Consider the following 12,160-nt stretch of genomic DNA (forward strand, 5'->3'; position numbering starts at 1 on the left):
AGGAGATTCTCCAGCAACGACAGATTTTTGCGTAAGTATTTGACTTATCACATGAAAGCATTTTAGCACTAAATGATTTCGCAATATACGATGTCTTACTATTCCGAACTAAAAACTTCAGGAACCTAATAACACACAGTTTTCTTCTTCTTTTTGCCTGAGAAATACAATCTTGGAAGTTTTTACCACTATTGCTGGTACATCCCTTATGATCGATGAGAGATATATTTTGAATAGTTTACTTACGAATGACTGCTTCAAGTAAAGCCAGTATGCTCCGTACCTGTAACAAAACAGTTTATTAAGATACTACAATAGAAAGACAACATCGTGTTATCTTTTGTAAATACTAACTGTTGTATCATGAGTAACCTCCTACAGTCCGAAGGAAATGTATGCTACCTTCATACGTCTCTGAAGTATTTACAGCCCCTTAGCCATCAAAAACATTGCAGGTATCGCAGTCGAAATTAAATTAAATTGTAGGTACGTACAGAACTATATTTTTTTCTGGGACGTTGTGACAATCCAGAGAAATCCTAGAATGCGTCACTGGTTTATGATTCGCACCACCTCATGTGATAGTACTTCGTTTATTTTATTGTAATATTTATTGGTAATAGCGTTGTTCAGATATATCGATATGTGGGAAGAAGGCCGGTTCCTTCGTTGTCCTTCGGATTACCTGTGACGTGCAGAAGATAATACACTGCCTGACAAAGAATGTAAAGCACCCACAAGACATACTCGAATGTCCATGTAACTTGGACATGAGCTCACTGTCTGCGAGTATACAAACAGTTAGAGTTGCGTTTCTCAATGTGAACCAGAGCAGACACCCGATTGCCTTAGTATAGTTCGTTCTGAGAAGGGCTCGATTTTCATAAAAAAGCAAGGAAAGCATGACGATAATCTGACCTGAAACGATACTGCAACGAGGTCTGGGAACTGACCAACGAAAGGACACATGTTGTGTTGACTGTGAATATACGATATTGTCCTTTCAAACTCATCGATAAAATACAGAAGATGAGTAGCATTCTTTTCGAGCAACGGAGTGCGTACTGTGAACTGCTCCTCTCGAGCCCAAAGCTTCCGAAAATCTTTATCAATGAAGATACCTCTCTCTGAGCGTGAAGAGCAACAATGACTTGGTGACGGGTAGGAGGCCAAGAAGTGTCCGATCGAAAACGGCTCATCGGCAGCGCTTTTCTTTGCTTAATTACTGTTCAACGCATCGCTAACGGGGAGTGCGTTAAAGACCAGGCTTTCTGTCAGATTGGCGGCACTCTTAGGAGCAGTCGAGCGTGGTGTTCATTAGGAAACCCTGTTGGGATATATAAGAGGCATGAACAGACCATATGTTGAGTTACAGTCGTCAAAGAGACGGAGATGGCGCGTACTGTGTGAGCGGCTAGCATCTCCCAGTGTTCGAGCCTCCATTCGGACGGATGGAGGAGCCGGACAATACCAGGATTTGTGGGCATTCCTGTGCGACAAGTGGCCCGGCCTTGGACCGCAAGGGAAAATAAGGGCAGGAATATTCGTCGTCTGGTTCCGGTCGACCACGTCTCATCACTACAATGAAGTATCGCCCTGTTGTGCAACGATCACATCGTAACAGCATCTGCGTTCACCATCTGAAGACAAGTAATGGCTTCCCTGCAGTGCACAGGCACCACTGGTAGGAGACGAACGGGTAGGTTACCATTAGTACCACAAACAGTGGGTCGAATTTGGAGAGCTGCCGTCTCAAGGAAGTTTTGGCTGGTGATGAATGCGACGAATGGCTCTTCTGTACTACCCTGGACGACCATCGAAGGCGAGTGTGCTGGAATCTAGGAAGAGACCTCATTCTTTCAAGGACGGATGTCATTCTTTCAATGTTTTGCAGAGACGCGGCGTCATGATGTGGAGATGCATCGCAGATGGTTGTGATTGAGGAAGCTCCGATGGTAGAGCGGCACGTTACGGGTATCTTGTGTTCTCTTGTGTTACGTCCTACGCAACAATATCATGGTGCCATTTTTCAACAGCACAATGCTCGTCCACATATTACGTGTATGAAGTGTCTGCGTGACGGTAATGTTTTCCGTGGCCAGTAACAGTACGTGTGGAAGCATCTTGGACGTCACCTCTGTCCCAGTGCAATTACCAGGATACTAAGTCATTGTACCAGTAAGAATAGCTGTGCGCCAGTTTCCCCCACGAGAGGATACAAAGGCCTTACGACACTCTTTCCAGCCAAATCGGTGTATACGTTCAGGCCAGAGGGGGCGCAACGCCATGCTAATAAGTGGGCTCGTATTACAAATGTTTCGTAAATTTAACTCTGTATTTTAATCATTGAGCTAACATCGTATGAGCTCTCTTCTCTTAAAGTTACATTTACTTTCCTCCTTCCCTTCCGGTTGCTCCACCTTTTTTCTCCGGCAGTGTATATTCTGCTCTTGACTCCTCACAGAACTGGCACCAACCTCAGAATAAAGAGAAAAAAACTGAACGTCTAGAATCACCAAAAAAAAATTTTGGAATTTGGACAATATTGTGTCAGGACAATGAATGCGCTATTCACATCGCAAGTAAAGGTGTTTGAGTTAGTTGATTTAATTGTTGCTGTACACCAAAATAAAAGAAGCTACCTGTGAGACTGTTTGGGCAATGCTTAGCGTTAACGGGGGGCACAACCTTACAATTCCATCTTTCTATCGATCACTTGACTCTCCTCCAAATGTTACCGAAAAGTTTACAGGAAAACTGCGTACGCTAGTACGTGTGTTCCCTAACCACAGTCGAGCACTCACCTGAAATAATTAAACTTTTTTAATTGAAGGGGGTTACAAAGGTAACCTTCTCTGAACACTACTAGGAACAGTTTCAGAAGCACACACTGTATGTTGGACTTAATGCCAATGAATAGACGTGACCACTCCGAGTAAAATGAGCATGAGGCAGTTGTATGAAGAATAATTACTAAAGTGCAAAAGCCAGGCAAACAAGTGGGAAGATTTTTTTGTTTCATTAAAATAGCTGAAGGGGCAGTAGTGCCATGTCTCAGAGTGGAACTCAAAACTCTTACCTCCTGGCATTTAAAAGAAATGTGGCTCAAGCTGAAAAACATTGGTTGACGATATGCTGGAGAGATTTCTGCCGAGTAGAACAGTTCATGATGGTTAGGACCAACTGTAGTATACAACCAATGTAAAGAAACTTCTACAGAAAGAGCGGCAATTTTATAATGGGTCTAAAGCAAACCATAGTTAGATGATAAATGAACCGAATTTTCCTGGCAAGAGTGCTGTGCTTGTAGTCTTCAGTCACTGGTGAATCATAATTTTACCGAAAGATCACTAAACCCTGAAGATTTCTGCTCATATGTAAAGGCTGCAAGTGACACCAAATTAGTAACCAGACACATAGATGGACAAGGAATAAAAACTAGGGGTATATAATCAAAAGTAGAACGCTGAACTCAGTTTTCATTTTATTCTTTGCAGAAAAGAAACAGAAAAAAAAGAATCCTCAGTTACCACAGTTTAATTCTCGCACCACTTCAAAATGAGTGACACATATACAGGACATGGCGGTTAAAATTATTTTGGGAAACGTGGAAATTACACACTGGATAACAAAAGGCATTGTAATAGCGGCTGTTCATGTCGAAGGGGGACTTACAATAGCACTACATTCGACCCCTCTCCCATTGGTAGGAGAGGGGCAGCTTTGAAATGTTCAATAGGAACCACCAATTTTGTTGCGGATATGGATTCTATGGAAAAAATATGTAATTTTGTACGCGAAAAAATTTATCGTTGCGTGCTAGATGGAGCTGTAATCGACTACATCGTAAAGGGTTACAATCCTTCTAAATATCATAGTATTTCAGAAAATTATCCAACAGATTAACAATCCAGGATTGTAGATAAGCGGTATTCTTACATTCTGTAATGCGACACCGGTGTCGCATAGGAAATGAACGTGATTTTCCAGACCATTACAGATTACGATTCCACATTATTGGTGTAATTACATACATAGATGGTGCCGAAGTGGATAGCGATTGGAACACGTCATCGGTTTGTTAATCAATCCAGTAATAACTGCATTTACCGTTATCCAGGAACAACGACATGTATATTGTAGTGTTTCGTTCCCTTCGGGATGTTTTTTTAATGTGAGTCTCGTCTTATGAGGCTTGTCTTAGATGCCTCTCCTTGCCTTTCACAAATTCATGTTTTACTGAAGCAAATGTTCGAAATAGTGCCTGTTTGCTGTTACTTATGTTGCAATCCTATTTCTCAAAGACACTCCTACATCTCTAAGTGTCACTTTGCTAATGTTCGCACCCTCAGTGACAATTCGCTGCCGCGTATTTGCAAGTGTTGTCGGTACGACAATGTAACATTTTGTATTTTAGTGTTCCGACAGGAAAAAATCTGGAGGCATTAAATCGAGTGAACGCGTAGGCCACTAACGTAGACCTCCTCGTGCAATTCACTGATCGGGATGGTGTCTATTCAGAGCTTCACGAGATATCCATGAATAATGCGCTTGATAGAAATCGCATTGAAACCATGTATCCATTCCTGTTTCAAGTGGGATATCTTTCAGTGGTATTGGCAAAATATTGTCTGAAAAGTCGTCATATATTCGACCATTCACAATACCGTCTATAAAGTATGGGCCAATTGTATTATATTATATTACGTAACACAGTGCATCAAACACTGATACTACACGGTCATTGATGTTTGACTGGTTTTAACCAGTGGAAGTTCTCCCCTGCCTAGCAGGGCATTCACCGGACGATGATTCGTCATGGGAAAGTACGTGTGGATGCAAATCATCACTGGATGCTAATTGTTGCTGCATCCAACTGCAAAAATTCAAGTGGCAGTGAAAATGGCCCCCACGTAGGGTATGATGCAACGACAGGTGATACGGGTGGTGGTTGTGTTCATGCAGTATGCGCAGAGCTCCTCGTCGCGAAATTCCTATACCTCGTGTGATTGACTGCGATATAACGTGAGGATATGCAGACACTTACAGCTAACACACCCACTGCTGCACTTTTGTTCGTCGCTGTCCGCGGTCGGATACTTCTTGTGTGTTGAGCGCTTCCACTTGCAATAAACAGTTGGCTAAGACTGCGACATGTCGTTGCAAAGAAACATTCCTGTCAGGAAACAGGTTCACATACCGTCGATGAGCTTCTCATACATGCCGATTAGAAGCAAAGTACGAAGGAGTGACACCTACTGCCTCTGTAATCGTCAACATGGCTGCACACGTAAGAAAAGAGTTTTGCGATCCGAATGATTAAGGAAAAGTGAACCGTGACCGCCGTTTCCTTCACCGTCGTTCGCGGTAGGGTCAAAATTCCGCTAGACATAGTGGAACTACATGGCTGCACCTAGAGGTGTTCCACCTATCGCGAGAGTCTGACCACGGAAAGCTATCCATGTTCGTCGTCCGTTCGTCTCAGACGGTTATTTCAATGGCACGAAATGTATCGCAGACAATGATTAACGTACCGAACATTTACCTACCACTTTTCATTGGTTTGTAACCCATTATGATTAGAGTCGGGTAAAGCGCTATCCATCAAGCAACGACAAAACTGTTCCATAAAAAATTTACGTACTTCTTCTGAAGAATTCGAATCCACAGTAAAATTGGTGGTTTCTATTGAAGAGTTCTAAGTTGACCCGCCATCCCCTTGGGGTAGGGCAGGTGGGTCGAATTAAGTGTCACTGGATGTCCCCTTTTGAGACGAACAGCTTTCAGTGTAACCTTTTTCTCATCCGTGATATGGTGTCTGGGAATTCCCATAAATAGTTGCAACTTTCCCTCCCCACTATATATATATATATATATATATATATATATATATATATATATATATAGTGACTCTTACACAAAATTTGTAGCGGTCTTATATCTTGACCATAATCTAGCTACGATTCCATAAACAAAAAAGGAACAGGTGACACCGGTTTACGAGAAGAGTTGCAGGAGAGTTTGCTAAAACTACTATGCAGTATTTTTAGCATGAGTCTATTGTAGAACCTTGGAATAATCATGCAGTTGCGTTTGGCTCCGTACGACATTAACGTCTATTAATACAAGTGCTATCGTGTGGGGTATGAAACATAATTTGTTTGGATTAGGGATATCTTGCTAAAGAGGACGCAGCATGTTATTTTGGATGGCGAGTCAGTCGTGTCCCACTTGGACGTCCACTGCAATTTTTCCAAAAGGAAGCAATATTCTAATGTTGCTAATTTTTAAATTTGAAGTGCAGTTAGACTGAAGACGTATTGTGCTACAAGAACTTAATTTGACAGGAATTATATAAAACTTAACGATTGCTGCAGGTTCATTTTATAGTTTTAGGTACAATACCTTGATAGCAAAATGGTAAGCATATTTGATTAATATAGTCTAGGTATATATTTCTCCGTGTTATTGCTACGAATAGGAAAACCACCATTTTGACTTAACTATTGCAAATTATGTAATTTTTATGGTTTTTCACTCTAAAGTATTCAACGAGTTATTCACAATAAATGTTTTACTGATACACCAACCATGTTATATTCTCATCGAAAATTAGAAACCTGAAATAGAAAAAATCAGACAATGGAAAGAAGGATTACTACAGAAAACTCAGCAAAAAATGCTAAATTAATACTTCTTAAAATGAAGAAACAGTACCAATATTAAACATACATTATCTTCTATCGAGGTATTGCTATTTCTGTTATGTAATGGGATATTAGACTAAGGGTACTAAAATTGCTTTATAAAGTACACACCACCAGGTTCCAGGAGAGGGTGACTGTCCCTTGCTGCGGAAGCCTACGTCTGCCGCTATTTCCCTTGTAAAGTTATCTGAATGCTAGCAAGGCTGGCCAATCAGGACCCCTGTTGGCGTTTGACATCAAGGCGTTGAGAGCGTGGGAGTTCGAAAGAATTTAGTCAAGTAGTGACAGTAACCTAAAATAGCTTTTCTTTATATAACTCATTCGCTCAATTTAAAAAAGTAACGATTTTATTCATAAGAATTGATAGTTACTCAATTAACACTTTTGAGGTCGATTACTTTGGTAGCCAAGCAGCATGCATATTTCAAAAGCGTACGAAGGTACATGTTTTTGTATTAATATTCTGGAAGTAGGAGACGCCTCTTTAATTAAACAGTCTGAAATTATATTCACATGTGATTAAATTTAAGATATCAGACGAGTTACGAGTTATAGCTAGAAAGTATTCACGAAAAGTTAGTTCGTGTACCAGTATCGTTAGACTGACGCTGGTCGTTAAAAGGCTGAAACTCAAAAAGTCAACGCAATTGAGAAACTCCTATGAACTTCAACAAAAATATCCAACAAAAATTTACGCTAATGCTCCTCGAACTTTAGAAACATGAAAAAACACTGAAAAACGTTTATTCAACACTGGTGACACCATTTTTGTGGACACAATTTCACAGCAAATTATATTAATCGATCATTACATTATTTTCGTGATTTCTGTAATTTTTTTTACTGTGAACTGGCATGATTAAAGGTGAAAGAATGTGTTACTTACGCTACTTTTTTGGTTAATTGAGGGAAGTGTAACTCAGGGCCAGTACATGACTGGACTAATGTGGGAAACCTTCCAAAGTCATCCTCTGATTGACCTGTTCTGGTCCCTACACTCTGTCATGTTAATGTGCAGTCATGCCAACTGATGTGCAAAATACGTGGCTGTGTTACTGCGTAGGGCACTGTGTTGCAAGCCGTAGAGTTTGAAATGGTTCCATTCATGGTGTGGACATATTTCTGATCTTGAAATATTTGATTTTTTTTCGTTTTACCTGAATTATAAAAATGAGATTTTCTTTGTTATATATTTGAATTCCACTATGAATGAGAAAACAGACCACCAGATTCCGTGAGCCGGCGAGTGACGCCTATTGCCTCTTTCGCAGTAGCCTATGGTGCCCCAGGGAAATGTGTTCGAATTATTGTAGTTCGTTTTGGCTTTCTGGTATCAGTAGTAGTAACCTCAAACTTAACAACATTCAGAGAGTTACAATTTTTATCTGAGCACTAGACAAATAACTTATGTAATTAACGAGAGAAGCAGCTGAAATAAATATTACACAGTCCTTCAAGTGAACTTTGTGTCTCGCACTCTTGTCAAGTTATTTTTCACTGATAGACTACTTAGTATATGAAAATAATACGGAATCCTTGGCTGGTCACTAAAGCGTTGTTGTTCGCATTTCATTGACATTGAACACAAAACATTCTAGAAATCTGTAAATGATAGGTAGAGTCGTAATTTATACTCACCGGTCCACTCAATAAGCTCATTCTTGTCCAGAAAATGATCGCTATAATCTTGTTTTCAGTTTAAACCCCAGACTGATAAATATCCTGGTAGGAAGAGACCGTGAAATGTTTTGTAGGTATCAAGAACAGCCCTTCTTATGGATGCTTGGGTTGCTGTTAAGTTCTTTCTATTAAGGTGGTGGGTGGTGGTTAGTGTTTAACGTCCCGTCGACAACGAGGTCATTAGAGACGGAGCACAAGCTCGGGTTAGGGAAGGATTGGGAAGGAAATCGGCCGTGCCCTTTGAAAGGAACCATCCCGGCATTTGCCTGAAACGATTTAGGGAAATCACGGAAAACCTAAATCAGGATGGCCGGAGACGGGATTGAACCGTCGTCCTCCCGAATGCAAGTCCAGTGTGCTAACCACTGCGCCACCTCGCTCGGTCTTTCTATTAGGTTGCCTAGATTATTTTAATGCAACAAAATCGTATCCAAGAACCTGCTACTTTGACGTAAATCCAAAACATGTAACATTTGAAATTTTATGTAGTCTGTTCGCTTTATTACCTCATTAACCATTTTATACATACCACTTTAGGTTCTGTAAAAATAAATTGGTAATGTACCTAAGTGAATCACAATTACAGCATTACACGATATTTTCTCGTTTATCCTGCATGTTTCGATCAATATTTGTATACGGAAACATTATATTTTCAGGCATCTATACATTATTTTAATACCTAGAGAACTTTAGTTGGAAGTTGAGTGTTCTGTACTTACGAGTTCAAAGGTGCCGATGAGAACGCTTCCCGTCTGCAAAGTGCAGCCACAGCAACAGTAGTCCAGCATAGGCACCCTCATTGTGAATCTGAAATAGGGTGAAAAACCTACAGTCTAAGACATAATCTTGGCTGAGGTAATGGTACATCGTAATAAGCATGATGTGCAGTGCCAAAGATCAAAATCAAAAGTACATGTTTTTCCATTCTTTAATTACTCAAAATAAGATCAGTTTCTATGGACGCATTATTCAACCTCTATTTACTGTCCGATAGGTGGTTTATTCTGGGAATGACCTGTATTTATTGATTACTGTCTGCTGGATATCCTTAGCCGTGTCGAATCTTGAATTCTTCGAGAGAATTTTCCATTTTTGGAAGATAAACACACTTCTTCACCGTTCAGGATTTGAAAGGGCATTTTTCCAGACTCGGAATGCTGTCCGCCCTATGCGTAACTCTAACGTCTTCTTTGACGATTGTCAGCAAAACTCAAACTTTTGTCACCAGTATACCCATATATACATACTCCGCAAAGCCACTAAATTGTCAACAGCACCGTGTACCACTGCCAGTCATTGCGTTCCCTCTTCCACTCAGTAATGAGGGAAAACTCATTATCTAACTGTACGAATCCTAATTTCATTTGTCTTCGTGCTCATTACAAGAGGCGTGCATTTGTGGCAGTACACTAGTTCTATAATGAATCACAAATGTCGATTGTCTACCCTTCCTCAGAAGCGTTTCCGGAAAAGAACGTCTATCTTCCAGGTATTCCCATTTGAGTTTCTGACCATTTCCGTAAAGTGTATTGTCAACTGCACACAGTGATATTTGCTGCAACTAAAATTTACTCCCAGAAATGATAAAGAGAAGTCCACCCATGTCCGAACTTCGCAACTTTTCGAGCAGGGAGATGAGCTGAGGCCCCGTATGTGTTGTTTTACTTCATGACAACTACTAGTGAAAAGCAATGGAGATGATCGGAGAAGAACTGAAATGCCAAAAGTTTTACCGTCTGAGGTGAACTCAATTTATTTTGTTTTTTGTCTGTCACAAAATATTTACTTATCACCGGATCTTCAGATATTGTAATGGAAAACATAAAAACCAAATTACAACACATGGAATTTAAAAATTATAGCTCTTCTACTTAATAAACGTAAAGTAAAATATGGTTGGAAGAAATGGCTCTTCAGCCTGCATAACTGTCATCGCAAGGATACAGACAATCCTCGGGGAACGGTTGAGGCGTCTCACGTACATTTGATATGTTGTCATGTTCCATGCCAACTAAAAGGACACGAGCATACACATGTACAGTGAGAACATGAATAAAACCGAGAAATGACAGGGATGGCTTCCTGACGACTAATGGAAGAGAAAAGATCATTTGATCATCTGTCATAAATGCGTCGTAGTCACGGTAGATGACGCTGACGAATGCAAGTTCCTCTGACTACGTGCCGTGTTTTCCTTATGTGTTGCAGGCTGCTTGATGACGCAGCACGCTGTAAACAGCATAATGGTCCGGTATTCATGTCAGGAACAAGCCTAGATGGTGTTTGTGTGCGCCTGAACGGATGGAAACGGTCGAGAGGCAGCACGGCTGTAGCAAAACAAGTATCCTCACAGATACCAACTACACCACACAACTTTTCAAGACATTTTTCTGCGTTTGTGTGGTGACAGGTCATTTCAGACAGACGAAAGTGCATAGAGGCGGCGGACTGTGCGTACACCAGATCTGGAGGGTTGTGTTCTACAGGATATTGATACGAACTCTGGTACAAACTCCAGGCAAGTGGGCCGCCAACATCGTGTTAACCATAGAAATTCTAAGTGTCTCCAGCATGACAACTGCTACTATCCCTATCACTTGCCACGAATACAAGGATTATCACCAGCAGATTTCTTTCAGCGGCAACTATTCTGTTTATCCTTTTTGGACCAGACCAAAACAATTATGGGATTTCGGTCATCAATCCTCTTCACCGACGAAGCAGTGTTCACAAGAACTGGCATCATCAGTCTGCACGATCGTTCAAAAATTGGTTAAAATGGCTCTGAGCACTACTGGACTTAACATCTGAGGTCATCAGTCCCCTAGAACTTAGAACTACTTAAACCTAACTAACCTAAACATCACACACGTCCATGTCCGTAGCGGTCGCGCGGTTTCAGGCTGAAGTTCCTAGAACAGCTCGGCCACCACGGCCGGCTGCATTAAGTGTCATCGGTAGGATACAGACAAACCTCGAGGAACGGTTGAGGCGTCTCATTAGCATCCGTTCGACATCAGTGGTTGGGTAGGGGTTCTTATAACACGACGGCCGGCGTTGGTTAGGTTGTTTGGGGAAGGAGACCAGGCAGCGAGGTCGTCGGTCTCATTGGATTAGGGAAGGATGGAGCAGGAAGTCGGCCGTGCCCTTTCAGAGGAACCATCCCGGCATTTGCCTGGAGTGATTTAGGGAAATCACGGAAAACCTAAATCAGGATGGCCGGACGCGGGATTGAACCGTCGTCCTCCCGAATGCGAGTCCAGCGTCTAACGGACGGGGTGGCCAGGCGGTTATAGACGCTACAGTCTGGAACCGCGCGATCCCTACGGTCGTAGGTTCGAATCCTGCCTCGGGTATGCAGGTGTGTGATGTCCTTAGGTTAGTTAGTTCTAGTTCTAAGTTCTAAGGGACTGATGACGTGAGAACATAAGTCCCATAGTGCTCAGAGCCATTTGAACCATTTCAATCTTATATCACAACGCATCAACGGACCAACGCACCTGGACTTGCTGCGGAATACCCTGCCTGGGATTCTTGAGGATGTGCCTTTAACAGTACAAAAGGTTATGTGGTTTCCGCATGAAGGAGCGCCAAGTTACTTCCACTTTACAGTTCACCAACAAAAAAATGGTTCAAATGGCTCTGAGCACCATGGGACTTAACATATGTGGTCATCAGTCCCCTAGAACTTAGAATTCCTTAAACCTAACTAACCTATGGACATCACACACATCCATGCCCGAGGCAGGATTCGAACCTGCGACCGTAGG

At 41.5% G+C, this 12,160-nt stretch overlaps 1 protein-coding gene across 1 annotated transcript in view; it reads right to left on the reverse strand.

The window, feature by feature from the left end:
• LOC126343351 (uncharacterized) overlaps positions 1 to 12,160 on the reverse strand; it is a 107,142-nt gene that overhangs the window by 53,317 nt on the left and 41,665 nt on the right. The window contains exons 2-3 of the mRNA XM_050001931.1: positions 9,110 to 9,197; positions 247 to 283 (exon numbers count right to left, since the gene is read on the reverse strand). Of these exons, the coding sequence (XP_049857888.1) occupies positions 247 to 283; positions 9,110 to 9,190 (118 nt within the window). The 5' untranslated portion in view covers positions 9,191 to 9,197. The remainder of the gene's footprint in view (positions 1 to 246; positions 284 to 9,109; positions 9,198 to 12,160) is intronic.

Source organism: Schistocerca gregaria, chromosome 1 (assembly GCF_023897955.1).
Source record: "Schistocerca gregaria isolate iqSchGreg1 chromosome 1, iqSchGreg1.2, whole genome shotgun sequence".
Classification (NCBI taxonomy): Eukaryota; Metazoa; Arthropoda; class Insecta; order Orthoptera; family Acrididae; genus Schistocerca; species Schistocerca gregaria.